At 34.2% G+C, this 18,999-nt stretch overlaps 1 protein-coding gene and 1 pseudogene across 6 annotated transcripts in view; both read right to left on the bottom strand.

The window, feature by feature from the left end:
• Positions 1–3,457: 3,457 nt before the first annotated feature.
• Positions 3,458–18,999, bottom strand: part of LARP4 (La ribonucleoprotein 4) — a 58,696-nt gene continuing 43,154 nt past the window's right edge. For 5 of the 6 annotated variants that reach the window (XM_036890510.2, XM_036890517.2, XM_036890527.2 and 2 more), the window contains 6 exons: positions 17,162–17,374; positions 16,442–16,490; positions 13,041–13,202; positions 9,236–9,363; positions 8,959–9,118; positions 3,458–7,879 (listed from right to left, as the gene is read on the bottom strand). In XM_036890510.2, coding sequence (XP_036746405.1) covers positions 7,541–7,879; positions 8,959–9,118; positions 9,236–9,363; positions 13,041–13,202; positions 16,442–16,490; positions 17,162–17,374 — 1,051 coding nt within the window. In that variant the 3' untranslated portion in view covers positions 3,458–7,540. The remainder of the gene's footprint in view (positions 7,880–8,958; positions 9,119–9,235; positions 9,364–13,040; positions 13,203–16,441; positions 16,491–17,161; positions 17,375–18,999) is intronic. The other variant, XM_036890525.2, reaches the window with a different exon arrangement.
• On the bottom strand, positions 13,209–16,433 carry LOC118915124 (translationally-controlled tumor protein-like; annotated as a pseudogene).

Below are 18,999 nucleotides of genomic sequence, written 5' to 3'. Positions count from 1 at the left end.
CTCAAATACCAAAACCAAAGACATCATAAAAAATTTTAGACATCCTTGATGAACACAGATGCAAAAATGCCCCACAAATTAGCTAAGAGAATTCAAAAATACATCAAAAGGATCATCGATCATGACTGGGATCTATTCCAGGGATGCAAGGATGGTACAATATTCATAAATCAATCAACATTATACACATTAACAAAAAGGATAAAAACCACATGATCATCTCAAAAAAGCATTTAACAAAATTCAACACCCATTCATGATAAAAACTCTCTCAACAAAGTGGGTATAGAGGGTACGTACATCAACATATTAAAGGCCATATACCACAAACCCACAGCATTCTAACATCATCCCTAATGGCGAAAATCTGAAAGTTTTTCCTTTAAGATCAGAAACAGACAAGGATATGTCCACTCACACCAATTTAATTCAACATAGTACTGGAGATGCTAGCCATGGTAATCAGACAAGATAGAGATAAAAGGCATCCAAATTGTTAAGGAAGAGGTCAAACTGTCTCTATTTTCAGGTGACATGGTATTTTATGTAGAAAACCCTGAGGACCTCACCAAAAAGCTACTAGAACTGGATAACGCGAAGTTGTAGGATACAAAATACACAGAAATCTGTTGTGTTCCTATATACTAACAACAGAGTAACGGAAAGAGAAATGAGGAAAACAATTTCATTTACAATTGCCTCAGTAAGAATAAAATACCTAGGAATAAACCTAACAAAGCAAGTGAAAAACTTGTACTCTGAAAACTATAAGACACTCATGAGAGAAATTTAAAAATGACTGGAAATATATCCCATGCTCATGGATAAGAATAATTAATAGTGTCAAAATGACCATCCTGCCCAAAGCAATTTACAGATTAAATGCAATCCCTATCAAAACACCAATGGCATTTTTTAATGAACTCTAGATAGAACAAGTAATCCTAAATTTCATATGGAACCACAAATGACCCTGAATAGCCAATGCAATCCTGAGAAAGATCAAAGCTGGGGGTATTACACTCCCTGACTTGAAGCTCTACTACAAAGCTACAGTAATCAAAACAATTTGGTACTGGCACAAGAACAGACCTATAGATCAATGGAACAGAATAGAGAATCCAGATTTAAACCCATACATATATGGTCAATTAATATATGATAGAGGAGCCATGAATATACAGTGGGGAAAAAACAGCCTCTTCAACAACTGGTTTTGGGAAAACTGGACAGCTACAAATATGAGAATGAAGCTGGATTACTGTCTAACTCCACACACAACATAAACTCGAAATGAATCAAAGATCTGAATGGAAGACATGAAACTATAAAAAAAACTCTTAGAAGAAAACATGAGCAAAAATCTCTTGAATCTAAGTACGAGTGGTTTTTTTCCTGGATACATCTCCTTGGGCAAGGGAAACAAAATAAAAAATGAAGAAGTGGAACTACATCAGACGAAGGCTTCTGTACAGCAAAGGACACCATCAGCAGGACAAAAAAGGCAACCTACAGTATGGGAGAATGTATTTGTAAATGATTTATCTGATAAGGGGTTTAACATCCAAAATATATAAAGAACTCATATGCCTCGACACCACAAAAGCAAACAACCTGATTAAAAAATGCACAGAGGACCTGAACAGACATTTTTCCCAAGAAGAAATGCAAATGGCCAACAGGCACATGAAAAGATGTTCCACATTGCTAATCATTTGGGAAATGCAAATCAAACCCACAATGAGATAATCACCTCACACCAGTTAGAATGGCCTACTATCCAAAAGATAAGAAATGAGTATTGGCAAGGATGTAGTGAAAAGGGAACCCTCCTACACTGTTGGTGGGAATGTAAATTGGTACAACTGCTGTAGAAGCAGTATGGAGGTTCCTTAACAAACTATAAATAGAAATACCATTCAATCCAGTATTTTCACTTCTAATCATTTCCATGTCAATGATTTTGTATCATCTTTCTATGTTGACAGTAACTTTACTATAGGTAACTGTTGAACCACCCTGTGGTATATTTGAAACCAATATAAGATTGTGTTATCAATGCTGTATCAATAAAAAAGGGAAAAAAAGATGTTTAGGTAGTTTGCTTCTTTCCCACACTAGAAGAAAATGAAAGTCCGTATTTGGGAGCATTATGATGAAACTGAAAATATCCCAGTTCCTTTAAACCCTCATACAAACTAAAGACACCCTTGATAGTTTTCATTCCAAAGACTTCTAAGGGCATTCATAATGCTTTGGTAGTAACTGTTAAACTTTCCATAAAAACTTCCAGCACATGATTGAAATTTAAACTTGGAGACCTATTTATGTTAGTATTTTCTAACAAGGCATAATTAAACACATAGGGTATCTCAGTGTTGAGACTCTTGACAAATCCACTTATTTTATATACAACTCCAAAGCCTGCATATCTAAGTTTACCAATTCAGTTACTAATCCACTAAAAGAGAGAGAAATCACAATTAGTGTTCCTGGTGTGATAAAGAAATTCAAGTTATGCACCAGCCCCCTTTTCTTGGTCACATAACTTTAAACACACTGATATTAAGGCCCTAAGGCTTTGTTAAAAGCACATAACCCTTGTAAACTTGTTATTACTGGGACCATTTTGCTCACTGATATTAGCTATCTTCATTAAGATAAGTAACTGTTCATTAGCAAATTAAGGTTCTTAGTTATTTAAAGGGCAGTGCTACTATTGAGATGAGTCAGCAAACTGAATGTTCACATTACATGTCACTTTACTGTGTATTATTTACAAACATACTCATGTCACACAACCTGGTAGAATAGCACATTTCTGAATGGTTTTGAGAATTAGAGAATCTAATCAGAAATTAGCCCATATTTGAAAGACTTAGATTTCTACTGTAAAAGAATTTATCCTACTTAGACAATTCAAGAATTATGGCATAATAACTTGAAACACTTCAGTTTTTTAGCAATACTACATTCAGTAAAAGATGAGTCATCACATAATTTTCAGATACCAGCTGTTAAAAAGCCACAGACTTAATAAGTTTTTCAATTTTTGCCTTCAAAAGACTAATTTACATTTCCCAGTGAACTTTCTCTTTAGCTCTATGATTTGATATAATCAAAGCAAAGATGTGGTTGACAAGGTAAAGGTAACCTAGTAATTCTCTCTTGGAAACAAAAGTTGAAAACCTAGAATTTTTAAGTTAGGCCATATTCTGTCCCATGAAGGCAAAATCCTTGAGCTCCACATTGCCCTATGAATATTTTTTTCCCCTTCAAGAACTGCTTTTGACACTAAAAGAACATAAGAAAACTCCAGTTACATAAAGCTGAATCTTCTAGCTCTCTGCCCTCACTTCACAGATGAAAATATCACAAACTCTGCCCAGCCCCAAAACAAAAAGCTGATTCCAGATACAGAATGGGCAACATATAAAATTACTGAAATGGAAACCAGTTCTTCTTTTAAATAATTTTATTTTTTCTAGTTTTGTGTTACTTTAATTTCCCATAGCACCTTGGCAATGTTGAAAACAAAAATACAAATACAAGGATGTATTCATTTTAACATAATATGCATGAGCCTGTGTCACACCATTTTGGGAAGGGATAGTTTTGACAACAAGAATAAACCTAAGCAATGGGCAAAACAGAAGCCAGATAACTGGTTCTGACCCCTAACCCCAAACATTTAAGGGATGTCACTCAAAGGACACCTGAATCAGGTTAAGAAAAGAAAGTTAATGTGGATGTTTCCTTATATATACTAATCAGTATTTTGTGCTTCATAACTGAAAATAAAACTATTTTATATAGTCTGTTGATATCCAAAGATTTACTTTTAGGAACTATCTCCCTAACCATTCACAAAAAGTTCTTAGCTTTTAAAAATAAACTTTAAATTATTTAATAATCAGGTTAATTTTGAAAGAATTTACTCACAACTTGAAAGCAAATTCTCTTTCAACTTAAAATGTCCTCATTCAGCTACTGAAAACTGAAATGTCTATCTTCCTGGAAGCGCAGACCAGCTAAATTAGCATACACCAAAAAGCCTAAAGTTAAATTAATGGCCACCAAATTGCAAGGAAATAATAAAAATTAGGAAAAAACCCATCATATGTTGTAGTTAGGAATTTATAAAAACCTATCAAAAGGAGTACTTGTCTCTTTTGCATTTTCTTTTCTGTGAAAGCGAACAAAATGGGTAATTTTAAAATGTAGTTAATATACATGGCCAACACAAACATCAAATAACCCCAGTGCTCTTCAACTGCATCAAAGTAAAACCAGTGGACAGTTAAGCCAAAACTAAAAATTAAGGACATAAATTAAATGAGAAAGTGTTCAGCGACTTTTAAATGCTATTTTCTGCTCCAGCAGATGCTAATAATCCATCATTAAGCCTTTTGCAAAAGCCAACCTGGTTATTTAAAAAGAAAAAGGAATGTGAAACAATAGTCAAGTTACCTTAATCTTCGGAAGCAAAAATAAATAAAAAGTCTGCATGGCATTTGATCACATGCAGACTGAGCACACAAGATGACAACAGGAAACCCAGATCTCATTTTCTTCCAAAATCCAGTTGAAAAAAATTTAGATGGATCACTCCTTTTGAATGCCAGTGTCTATATTTGCAAAAATAAAATTACTTCAATGAAGTATTAAACCCTAGTATCATGAAAACCTTAAATATCAGGGTAGATAATGTAGACGGGTTTTACAATCTTTCTTATGAAGTACAAGGTGATGAACTTGTGTGACTCTTGTTCCCTTCATGCAGTAAGAACTATAGCAGAAATCACTGTACCATACACTCAATATCATTTGTATCTACTTTTAACCTCCAACAACCCAAGGAAGTGTTAAGTTATAATAATAAAGAAAAAAATTTGACATTTAAATCCCTCCTCCTAAAGAACCAAATAAATAGTCGAACTACAACAAACACCCAACCCTCATCAGTTACAGAGTAATGCTGGAAAAAAATTAGCCAACAGTTTTCACAATTCATAAGCATCATTTAGATACAAACCTTAAATCTGCTGTAATAAAATAAATGCTAAATACATACTGTGAATATATATATATATATATTATATATACACACACACACATAGTTATTCTTTGCTATACATCCCATCAAAATGGGAACCATTAGCTGTAATGAGGCAAATTAAATTAAAAACACTAAATTTTATAAGAAATTTAAAAATGGTCACGTCTTTAAGCCTCTACTTTCAACAACATTTTAGGAAAAAAATTAAGAACACGCTTTCTTCAAAAACAATTCTTTTCTTGTGTTTCAATCGTAACATTTAGTTTTTAGAAGTTGGGTGGACTAACAATAAATCACACAAGCATACAAGTCATAAAAGCCTACTTCTGTGACACATTATAACAAAAGTAATGTTTCATTTTAAGTGCAGTAATTAAGTTTATAATTCTTACCAAGTGATTTTTATAAAATGTTTATTCTCTTAAATCCAATGCATTCACAGAGTGTTAACACTTTAAATATTTATCATTTCCACCAACTGCAGCATTATCTAAGTAAACCAAAATAAGCACTTTCATCATAGATGTAGTCAATGATTATTAATACTTTTTTGAAAAGGACCTAAACTTCCCCCAAATTTCAGCACAGGTAGTTTTATTGTATGTTTCATCTAGCAGATGATTTTAAAAAATAGTGTGTAGAAATGAACAGTTTCAAACTGCTTAAATATACTATACCATGTTATCAATCCACCAAATCAAAAGCAATTGCCAAGCTGAATAATAAGTTACAAAGAAATGATAATTCTGGCTTGTACAGAAATGTGCAGTGTTTTCAAAACTCTGAACAGTTACCTACTAATACAAATCTCCAAAGTTTAACTTAGAGTTGGAAGATAAGTTTCACAGTAATGTAATATTAACCTCCATTTACATTCATTTTAATATATTACTAAGATGTTTACTCTATGTCACAATGGTGCTTTCCAGTGTTCACAATTTACAGTTTTAATTTTACATATGTAATTCACAAACATAAGGGACAGTTATTACTATTACGAACTATCCCTAAAAAAACAAAAAAAACCCTACCTTACATAGAACTCTGAAAATGGTAGGAATTAAAACAGATTAATGCAACATGGTTTTTTAATATTTTAGGCATTTTCTAAATAACAGCATGTAAACTTGTCTAATATGAGAGCTACAACTTTATTCACTGAGAAATTGTGTATTAATTTTCATCAACTATCTTTCTCACCTTAACTCAAACATCTTGGGAATTGCTGGTTCTGTTTCTGTCAATTCTAAACTGTACTCTTTTTTTTTTGAAAAAGGGAAGGATAGGGATGATAAATATATTGTAAACAGAATAAAAGTTGCCCCCAAATTATGCCTTAAAAAACATTAAAAATAATTCTATACTATTTCATACTTCAGAGTCAGTTACAATGTTTTATCTTTAATACTAACACAAATAAATTACTGCAGGGTCAGTCTGCCCTACTATTTTGGGGTCTAAAGTTTTAAATCAGTGAACAGAAGAGTAAAATGCTTCAATGTTCAATTCAGAAATTTAGAACAGTTCTATGATTGGAATAGACTCTTAAAGGCAGGCAGAAATATATAATTCTGTAGGTGGTTGGTTATTTTGCTCTTAGGGGTGGGGTGAGTAGTCAAAGAACAGAGAGTAACAAATGAATAACAACATAAAAACTGTTTCCTGTTTTAGTAGGGGAAAGTCACAGGGCAGTTTAAACCTCTGAAGTCCATCTAACCCACCTACTCAGAACTAAGCCAATTTTTCAATTTTTTGAATAATTCCCATTCTTTCCTTGAGTATCAAATTGATTGGTAGTCACATCTCTTAAGTACAATTGGAGTTTTAACAGCTTGTTGAATGAAATATTAGTAATGTCAAAAAGACTAAATTTTAAACTGGAAAAAAATCTACTCAAGTATTACATTCAGTTTTCAAATCATTTACTGACATGACAACAGATTTGGCTTCAATCACTCTTGCACACATTCACACTACAACAGGCATCCCAGCCACTGATCTGCTTTGCAACACAAGGCCATAGAGGCAGAGATGGCATTCTCCAAGCCAAACTTTAAATAGATTTAAAAAAGTAATTTCTAATTTTACAGAAATGCTTCTTCAAAAAATATTTTCTCTCACTCCCTCATCTGCTATACCGAAGGATGTGTAGTATTTTTTTTCCCAAGCTAAATCTGAACCTCAAAACTGATTCCAGGCAAAAGATCTCTGCAAATTAAAATAAAAAAAAAAATAGAAAAAATTATATTTTTATAGATGTGTGTATATATATACATACTGATTGGAATCCTCCAGCATTTAAAAATCACTTTAGAGATGAATTTTGGGGTTCTACTGCTCACATCTCCAAAATCCATAATGATTTAAAGACATACTTTCTCCTGTTTTCTTCCTGGCTACACCCTCCCCTCGAAATAGTTCAATATAGCCACAGCTCAAGTTTAATGGGAAGAGAGAGAAGTTTTTGAATAGTTTTTGTGTTTACTTTGGTGATCTGGGTGGCACATATTGCTCTTTGCCATTACGTCGAGTCACTCCCTGAGGTATAGCCCTATGGCCAAACTGGCGTTTCTGTTCCCTGATTTTTCCAGCTGCTCCCCTGGGAATGGTAGTGCCCCGGATGCCAGAATAATCCTTACTAGCCCTTGCTTCTGGCTTCTCCTGTGGTTTCTCAAGAGACTTCTCAAGAGTTTCATTTTCTTCATTTTTGGTGGGAGACACTACATTGGAGCGAAGTTCTCGTAGTGGCTGCACAAGAACTGGAGAAGGCTCTTTAGGGGGCTTCTGGCACACTTCAGCATAACTTAGCTTTCGGGGTTCCTTTGTAGAGAAGATAAGAAACAAAAAAACCTTATGGTACACATCCTCTAATAAAATACAAAAAGGATAGTGTTAACCATGAAAGATTCATAACTTATCATCTAGGAAAGGGCAACAGGCACTCTCATATACACTGCTATTGAAATGTATTGGTACCATCTTGAAAAAAAAATTGTTGAAAATAGTAAAAAGCCTTAGCAATTTATATATGTACAGTAATTTCACTTGAGGAATTTATTTGAAGGATGTTGATTCAGCATTGTTTATAGTGATGAACAAAACTGAGCAATGAATGACAGATTAAATTAATAATGGTATATGCATATGATCAAATAAAATGGTTCAATTTTCTTTTCCCAGGATACAAAGAACCTTGAATGGGATTCCTCAAGAGTCTAAGCAGAGCAGTTGGAATCCTAATATAGTAACAGAGAACCAATTTAAAGTCTCAATTACCTCATCTGAAAAAGGACAATAGGTTGTGAGAATGAGATAAAGCATGCAAAAGTCTTCAGCACTGTCAATAATGGGTAGCTGCTATTCAATTATTATTAAATGACAAGATAAAATATTCTTGATCTAAAAAAAAGAACTGTACTACCATGCAACTAGTTATATCAATGGATTATAGGTCAGTTTTGTTTCTTTCCTGCTTTTCACTAGTTCCCTAATTATGAAACTGATTCTGAAAATTGAATAAAAATGGGAGTGTCCCTTCATGGGTTGCACAGACTTGTTAGCATTATGCAAAAATAATTTTAAAGGATCCAAAGTTTCTTTACAGTAGCCCCAAAATGAAACACTCATTTATAATCTGGATAAGAAAGAAGCTTCATTTAACCATAATATCATGAAAAAAGCAATCAAAAGAAACACTGAACAGTAACTTTTTCATTCCTTTAACATGGCTAAAATTTCCCATTTCTTCAGTGACTTTAAATTCCTTTAGCTTCTTTCTGCAGCAGACAGTCCAAATTTGGGCTATTTCCAAATGACTCTGCTCTAGCAAAGAGTTATATGAAAAAAAATTTTTTTAACCTATTATTTTTTTCTCACATGAGCTATAGTTATCAAGTTACCTGCAGGGCCATAGCTACAGCTGCACTATTAATTGGTGAAGTAGTATTTGTCCTTGAGGGCTTTGCAGCACTTGGGGAAGAAACTGGTATAACTGTCTGGGTGAGAACATCCTTCTGAACAGTAGAATCCTCTAATAGATACTTTTCTTGCTGAGTTGTGCTAATAAGGAAAAAAGAGTTTGACATTAGACTTAGTATAGCATAGAGAAACACCTGAACAAGTATCCCAAGAAAAAGTAATGCTAATCTGAAAAAGCTTCTACACTGAAACTTGTACCTTAATGCAGGAAGCTCAGCTGCTGTACATGGAGGACTGGTACTCATATTGAGTTGCTGGGCAGAGGTGCAGTGTGTCTGTTCACCTTCTGTAGGCACTGGGCAACTAACTCTGAACTCTTCATTATCCTTAAAATAAAAACATTATTTCAAAATTGCACTTGTACAGACACTTCTCCAAAGAAGATATATAAATGGTCAATACGCACATGAAAAGCTGTTCAACATCATTAGTCATTAGGCAAATGCAAATCAGAACCACAATGAGAAACCACTTCACACTCACAAAGATGGCTAAAATCAGCCAGACAGACAATAACAAATGTTGATGATGATCTGGAGATAACAGAACTCTCTTACACTGAGGGTAGCAATGTAGTGTAGCCACTTTGGAAAATAATCTGGCAGTTCCTCAGAAAGTTAAACATAGACTTACCATATGACCTAACAATTCTACTCTTGGTATATACCCAAGGAAAACACATGTCTACACAAAAACTTTAACACAAATATTCATAGTAACATTTTTCATAATAGCCAAAAAGTGGCAACCTAAATGTTCATCAACTGGTAAATGGATAAACCAAATGTGGTATATCCATACAATGGAATATTATTGCTCAACAAAAGGAATGAGGTACTGATACATGCTACAACAATAGATGAATCTTGACATTATGCTAAGCAAAACAAGCCAGTCCATAAAAAGACAAATACTACATGATTCCATTTTTGAGGTACCTAGAATGCATGGAGACAAAGTAGATGGTTGTTGCTGGGGGTTGCAGGAAGTGGAAATGGGAATTGCTGTTTAATGGGTATAACATTTTCGTTTTTAAGATAAAGAGAGTTCTGGATTAGATGCAAACAATGTGAATGTACTTAACATTACTGAACTGTACACACTTTCACAACAGTCAAGATGGTAAAGTTTATGTTATGTGTATTTCACCACAATTAAAGGAAAAAAAAAAGCCCTTGAAATTAAAATCAACTGATGAAATAAAATTTTCAATAGGTTTAAAAGGAAACATTCAGGAAAACAGACAAATAGAAAGAGAAAAGTTAGGAAAACCAAAAAAAGAAAATCAGAGGTTCAACCTACAAGTTTCAATATCAATAAATTAAGAATTCAAGCGCGAGAAAAGAAAAGAAGTAGAAGAGGTATTAAAGTTTGATCAAAGAGAATACAGGAAAATATTTCAGCATGGACATGAGTTTCCAGACTGAAAAGGGTCCACCAAGCATTCAGTGCAATTAATTAAAAAAAAAAAAAAGAGCCATAGAAAAACACATTATTATGAAATTCACAGAATATACCAGGGATAAGAAAGATCCTAAAAGCCTCCAGAAAAGGAAAAACAGGTCACAGGAGGATCAGGGATCAGAAGCATAGGTTTCTGAAAAGACTTTCTGGAAGCTAGATCATTTTCTAAGCAACATTTAAAAAGAACAAAGCATAAAGGAAAGACTGATAATTATGACTATACTAAAATTAAGAACCTGTTTTCATCCACAAATACTAAAGACTGAAAACTATTATTAGTTTTATACATGACTAATGAAGAATTAGTATCCAGAATATGTAAAAAATTCCTACACTCTACACAGGTAAGAGATGACCCAACAGAAATGTGTCAAATATCTGAAAGACTTTGACAAAAGAGAAACTCAAATGGCCAACAGGAAAAGATACTTAACCTCAATAGTAACTCAATTTTAAAAGAATATGCTTTATTACTCAGCAATTTCACAATGTAAATACCCTAGAAATAGGGAATACAAACATGCACACATAGTATGTACCCTAGAAATATTCTTGCTCACAAGAACAGGTCTGGACATTCATAGTAGCATTGTAATGGCAAACACAAAAAACAGCTCAAATATCTAGCAACAAAAGAACAAATAATGTTATATTCCTAAAACAGAACATTCTACAACAGCGCAAATGAACTAGTCATCGGCATCAACAGTGGTGAATTTCAAACAATACAGAATCAAAGTAACAGAAGAATACATATTGTACAATTCCATGGATGTAGCGTTCAAAAACAGGCACACTCAACAAAATTGTTTAGGTTAGAGGTCGGCAAACAAAGGCCCACAAGCTTAATCCAGCCTGTGACTTTGTTGATATGGCCTGTGAGCTAAGAATGGACTTCCAGTTTTAAAGAGTTTAAAAAAACAAATAAGAATATGCAACTGCATGGGCCCACAAAACCTAAAACATTTACTATCTGGCTTTTTTCAGAAAGTTTCCCACCTGGGATGGAAAAACTATAAAGAGAAGCAAGAAAACTATGATTGCAAAGTCAGGATAATGTTTCTCTCTAAGGGGGAGCAAAGGAGAAGAATATAAAGAACTGTAAATAGGGAGGGTGACACATGGCACTGCTAAGACACTGGTGATGTTTATAGCCCATAACTCTGGGGTGGGATTACAAGGGAAAGTACACTTTATTATTCTTATTTTAAAAACTATGTGTGTGTATATATCACACCTCACCAAAGCTGAGAAGCCATCAATTCTAAAACACACCATTATTTTATGTAGTACTAAGAAAAAACACTGCCACTTACTCTAATAGCTCTTAATTATAAGACAGCCTAATTTTAATGGTGGAAATTGTGGGGAAAAAAAAGTCTATCTTATAACTGATGAAATTACTACAATATAGCATTTTTTAAAACACAGAAGACAGCAAAGTATCTTCAAAATTCCAAGAGAAAATGATTTCTAATAGAGAATTCTATACAGATAAGCTATTGATCAAATATGAGAACAGGAAAACATTGTCAATCTCAAGAAATTTATACTAATAAACTACTTATTCAAAAGCTCAGAAAGAAGTGACCCCACTATAATACTGGAAAGTAAAACAAGAGTAAGAAAAGGGACTCCCACAAAGGAGAGTAAGGAAAATGGCAAAGGGAGGTCCCAGAACTAGAAAGCCAATGAGGGTGTAAGAAAGGAGAAATAATAACACTATGAGGCTTGGTTATGAAAAAAAATGTAATATTGAGATGTGACTTAAAAATGATGGCATATCATAGTCTAAATGGCAATGCTTTTTTATTTAGTGATACTAAAATAATGGTGCATCTTATAATTGATGGTCCTAGACATGAAGAAGCATCATAAACAGGGAGGATGAGAAAAGAAATGTTGGTTAGAAAGAGCTAATACAGAATGTAAAGTTAACAGACATATGAAACAAAAAAGTCAAAAAACAGCAGTATAACTGTGTTAATTAGAAATATAGGGATAAATGTCAGGAGAAAAAGCTAGAGTTGAAAGTGGTTGCAGGGGACTACTATTTTACATTATAAGCCTAGACATACTATATGCTTGTATTATTAAAATAAAATTTTATTAGGAAAAAAAGGTAGAAAATGAGAAAAATTTGTGGGGCATGAGGATTTATCATATGGAGAGGTTGACACTGAAAAATACTGTAGGATGAGGTATCCCAACTATCTGACATCTCAAGTTTGGTAAACCAGCTTAGAATTCATGTACATTATTTGATAATTACAGGCACTTCAAAAGAAATGACACTTTCCATTTAGCTTGCATTAATTGGTTCTACCAAGCTGGGTTGATTGATAAAAAGACATGCAAAAACGAAGAAACATTTTTATGGACTTGTGTAGCTTTATCACATATCTTTTTCTAACACTCATAGATTGCTGAACACTTCATGAATAAATACTATGACAGAAATACATTTTAAGTGATAACCCTGAAAAAAAAGTCTAATTATGGTCTCCAAAAGTAAAAGATCAGATGTTTCAGTGTTTACCTTTTCTTTACAGACACCTTTAACAACATCAGACATCCTACTCTCCAACACAAGTTCACCTGGCACTCTTGATGAACTCCCAGGTAAAGGAGGAAAATTTGAGGCTAGTAAGTCAAACTTTGGTGTTGGAGCCTTTACTTCAGCTGTTGAAGAATGGGGTCTCTAAAAGATAACAAATCACAGAACAGGTCACAGGCTCATCTCATTCTCTTATCACATCATCACACACTGAAGCTGCCAAGCTGCAAGAAATAAACAGAATCCACTCTAATGCACAACATTGCTCCCTGTAGATTCTTGGCTTCTCATCTCAGATGAGCTGTCATTGTCTTTATCAATCCTACTTATCTTCAGTCAACTCTGTCTTCTGTTTCTCTCTCTTTTTTTTTAGCTTAAATTCATTTTATTTTTAGACAACCTACATGACACGTTTCTTCCTTAAAACAATGCCTCTAACTCCAACAAAATCTATGTCAAAATAAATGAAGAGCTCAAAATCACATCAGTCCCATTTGCCTAAGCCCTGGTGTTGTGTGGATGAAAAGCTGCAGCCAGTTACGACAGATGACAGAGTCAAAGAGTCAAATTTGTTAACATTTTTCCATTTCTAAACTATCCTTAAAATCACATATGGGGTCACACCATTCTCATGGTAGTCCAGCAGAGCAACCATGCCATCTGGATTCATGTGTTCACCAATAAAGAACCAGTAGATTTGAAATTAGCAAGAATGTGCTTGATTTGTTCAGCAGACTGTCACGAAAGGTTTTACTCTTTCTGATCTCTCTTCTTTAAGTTTGCCTTTGGTTGATGTCATATAATTTTTGATGCACTTGTAATACTTCTTTTTTGAAGCTTATTTCCTGCAAGTGATGGTTCCTGACAGTATCACCACTGGGAATCACTATGCTTTCAGTATGTTTGCCCTCTGGGCCTTCAGCACAGGCATTCCCACCAATGAACGAGTCATCGGTGTTACCCTTTGTTCTAGGGACCTTCTTCCCCTCCACCTCCAGGCACAGCCCATCCACGATCTCCTGGATCTTATAGATGTCAGAGAACATCATGGCTGATGAGGTCCTGGGAGATGATCATGATGGCGGCTGGAGGGAGACCATGAAGGCACAGGCCAAGCAGTGCTCACGAGGAGGGGAGTGGGCAGAAAAGCCTGTCTTGTTTCTTTAGCGAATTTCTTCAAACTCCTAATGCTTTCTATCCAACTCCCACCATACTCTTTGCTTCCTAAATTTGCTCTACCCACTTCCATAAAAACAAAACTGAAATATCCTACCTTAGCTAAATCTGCTACCCTTTCCCCACCTATATAGTCTCAAAAACTAACAAAATCCTTCCTAGAAAATTTTATCTTTCCCTTCCACTCTACATATCCTGACAAGCATCTCCCCTGTACCTCCTATTACTTCCTCGCTCCACTGAAGTTGCTTTAAATGACCGATATCTCCCATGATGCAAAATCTAACAGACTTTTTTTTCCTGAGCTCATTCTAGCTTTTGCCATGGTAAAACATTCTTTTGGAAGCTCATTCTTCCCTTAGCTTCTGTGACACATCTTTCTTTTGATTCTCAGATATGACACTCGTGTTCTCTTCCTGCCCACTTGTTTTTGGTTTCTATATGGTTATTACTCTTCTTACTTTCCATCCTTTTCTTGTGTGATTATCCATTACCCATGGCTTCAACTAACCTACATGCACACAACTCTTAAAACAAATCTTTTTTTTTGGCTGTACACCTCTGAAAATTTACCAAAAATCACTGAGTTTTACACTTTAGTTATTTTCAGCCCAGACCTGTACCTGAAACCCAGACATCCATTTGCCTATCAGCCATCTCCCCTCAGATTTCACCTGGACACTTCAAACAACATAATGAATAATCTAATTTTTCGGTCTGAAGCTACTATGTTCCCCAAGGTTCCATTCTTGGTTTTATTTTATCTCTAAGATCTCCATCCTGTACCTTGCCCTTTCTACTGGAAAGCATGCCTATCTTTTTCTTCACCCCAACCTGCTAGTCCGCAATCTGGGTATTTTCAACATGTTAGACCTCAAACCTAATTTCTGCTCTCCTTAATTGTTCAGGGCCACTTGAGGGTTACTGTAGAGTGCTGACAGTATTCTAAAAAAAGTTGTTGCTGAAAGTCTCATGGTTGCTGAGGGTATAGAAAGCTACAAATGAAAAAACAACAGTCTTAAAAGGTTCAGTTTGCTCTAAAGCTTATTGTTTGTGTTATAATGCAATATGTTTTATTTGAAAACTCTTGTCTTTTCACTATTAATATGTGATATATGTGTATTTATTTGTATATGATTTGGTATACTACATGTGGTATACTTGGGAAGTTCCTTGAACCAGATGTTTAATGGTCCATCCCCCAATGACACAGAGCCCTCTGTTGAGTGTTCTGAACCACCTGATGACCTAAAATCCACTACTTATACATGTAAAATAAGCATTATATTACACATTTATGATGTATCTGTGAACACTAGGCAGAATTTAATTGAAATCTCCAGGTCTTCCTCCACCACTTTTATTTCTTAACTCCTTTTGCCCTCAATTAAGATATGGCAAACATTCACCATGAACAAACCACAAAAAATAGAAAATATGAATAATTTGAAGCTAGGTAAGATTCAAAAAAGAACACATCTAGAACTTAAAATTTTTTAAATCTATAAGCAGTTTTATAAGATTAGTGGATATAAGAATCAGCAGTAGGCAGAAAATTGCCCCCAAATAACAATTAATAAATACTTAACAGTTTCCTACACCATCGAACAGAGCATTCAAAGTGAATGTAATGTTATTCCCCATCAGATACATTAGCAAAAAATCATATACTCTGTAAGGTTATAGATAAACAGGAACTTTGATTCCTGGAGTGAAAACTGTCACAAGTCCTACAGAAAGCCATTTGCCAACAACTTATTGACCCAGAATCTCACGTCTAGGGATTCTCCTTCAGATCTGCACACATAAGAAATGGCTGTATAAGGTTTCTGTTGCCGTGTTTTTAACAGCACTGTTTGTAAGATCAAAAGATGGAAACTACTTAAATGTCAATTAATAAAGTAAACTTTTCATAGGAATATTATAATTTGTTTTTGTTTTCTAAACCATATGAACATATTAGGTATTCAATTAAAAAAAAAAAGAACAACATAGGTCAAATCCTTCATTATATGCGTGATTTCAGGGTGAGGGGTGGTGGTGGTGAAGGATATTTTAGAGTCAAGCAGAGGCTTTACCTTCACTGAACACTATAATCAATAAAACAAAAGCCCAGAAAGGAAGGAAAGACCACAACTAATGCCATAGTAAATTGCAAAATAAAAGAAAATTGAACAAATGTAATTAAAGGTAAAAAAAACACTTACTGCGATCCTGTCATCTTCTCGTCGTCTTCGACCTCTGAAAAGAGTTCTCCTTTTAACAATGACAAAGAAGGGGCAGTGGAGGGAACAACTCATAAGTTTCTTGAAATATATACATTCTACCAAAAATGGGTGAACTTCTAGTTTAAATAACTATACTTTCGAAATCTTCATTCTTATTATTAAAAGATAAATATATATACTTCTGAAGGGATCCAGGGCAATTAAAAATCTTCTATTAAAAACTTCATCTATATTATCACCAACACCAGTAAGTAATTTGGGCCCATTTTTATTGGTAGTGCTATTACTTCCGTCTACACCAGAAGCATACTAGGGTTCAGGTTTTTTGGTCTCATTTAGGTAGGATGGGCAATATATAACCTAGTTTAGAATTTGTAAGAAATTAAAATTGTAATGCAGGTGGTACCTTACCTAAGCTATTCTTTCCTTAGTGAACTATAAAGAACTACAGAATAACTTCCATAAAACTCTGACTTAGAGCTATATTCTAAACGGGCACCCTATATTTCTTAACTACAGAAAACTTTTAACCCATATTATGGGAATAATGTATGTATTTAGCATAACTGTAGACCAATGATTAAGTTAAAAAACATAAAAAACTAAACCACTGGATCAGGGTCTTTAAATATTTACATTATTAATGATTAAAGAATTTTCATATACCCTATTTCCATACTTATTATCATATTTCCTTACCTGCCCCTACCATAGTCCCCATTCTGTTCCATCTGCAAAGTGGGAGTCTCTTTTGGAAGGCAGCTTTGCTCCTGATGCCCTGTTACTGGAGGGTTATGCTGCTCAGTTGGAAAGTTCCTTGAACCAGATCTGTTTAATGGTCCATCCCCCAATGACACAGAGCCCTCTGTTGAGTGTTCTGAACCACCTGATGACCTAAAATGAGGCTTCATACTGTAAGAAATATAAGATTATATCCATGAAAGGATAAATCGAGACAGAAAATCTTTCCCTTTAATGATGGAAACCATATAAAATTGCCTTCTGCTGTATTCTGATTTTCTGTAAGTTAGGTTAAACATAAAAGTGTCATACTGAAAAAAATGTAAACCCTTTTGCATTCAAGAGAGATGTATTACTTTTAAAAAGCAAGTAATTTTTACAATAAAAAAAGCTATTTGGAGGAAGATCCAAAGTTCTTCAAGATTAAACTACTACTACCATCATACCCAGAATGTAACTAGGATTTTAGCCAATTTCTTCAACACCAGCTGCAGTCTTGACATATCTAAATCAGCTAGGCTTTCAGCTTACTGAGTCTATGCCACACATTCTCAATGGGGGCAGTATCACCCCTAAAGGGAAGAAAAACAGGTTCTGGGGAGAGGGAACAAGAAAAAAAATCCTCATCTTACTCATTTTATGAATTAAGCACAGTACCATATGTAGACAAATAATCTTCAGTATTACATTTTCACAGGGGGAAATTAGGAAAAAAAGTGTCCAAAATGTATCTTTAGGGGAGTGGCAATGAAAAAAAAGTGAAAAACTGGAATATATTAAAATCCCAGCCTCTTATTAAGCATCCTTCACCAAATGAAACTATAGTTGTTCAAAGATCCATATGTGGGACAAAAAACTAGGAAATTATAATGAAACTTAGAGGTTGGTATGACTTTACAAGTTAACACATAAAATCTCATTAAAAAAAACAAAATAAGACAAACGATTTCTAACAAAAATAGCTTTTACCTTGGGTGATGGGTATAAGCACCTGACTCTCTAATAATCTGTAAGCAGATGAAGCTAGGGTAGGTAGGGTAAACGAGAGGATGCAGCTTAATCAATAGTAAAGCCCATAAAGTAATCAAACATAAAGTAAGCCCAAGCAACTGAGGATCTTGGCTCTATAGTGGATTAAATAAGGAAGTATAAGATTTGTATCTGGCCCTATGCTTTCCATTTCTTATAGTCTATTTTCATAGTTACAAGTTTATAGTATTAATAACACACTGCCAATTCCTGGCTCTCTGAACAGATTTAAAACCTCATAATTATAAGCCCAACAATGAATTACAACAGCATCTCCAGCTATCCTACTTTACTCTTTCAGAGCATAAAAAAATGAGGTTACTACTATTAAAACTTAAAAATCAGGCTACAAAGTAGGGCTGAATTTTATGTAAGATGATACTTTTATAGATAATTACTTTAGTCACAAAATATATTTTTAATAGCAATAAAAATTATAGTATGTTGACAGAGTAATTTTCAAAATATTTATACTGTACATCATATCTGAAAATGACCTCATGAGGTAGATATGCTATTACATATTCAGTTACAAAACTATCATTCCTCTAAGTTTTCTCATTGCATTTCAATACACTGAACAGACAAGTTATTAGGTTTAAACAGCCCTCAGATCTCATAATCTTACCCTTCACTGAGAGGGACTTACAATCTCAGTCCAGGCAAAAGAAAAAGGAGTGATGAATGAAAAAAGTGATAAAATATGGAAAGAAAGAAAGAAGCAAAGTGACAGAAAGATAAAGTATAGAAAGTAGAGAAAGGTAGAA

The sequence above is a fragment of the Manis pentadactyla genome, chromosome 10 (genome assembly GCF_030020395.1).
Source record: "Manis pentadactyla isolate mManPen7 chromosome 10, mManPen7.hap1, whole genome shotgun sequence".
Classification (NCBI taxonomy): Eukaryota; Metazoa; Chordata; class Mammalia; order Pholidota; family Manidae; genus Manis; species Manis pentadactyla.
Note: the sequence above shows the minus strand (reverse complement) of the source record. Positions and strands in the feature narration are given on the sequence as shown.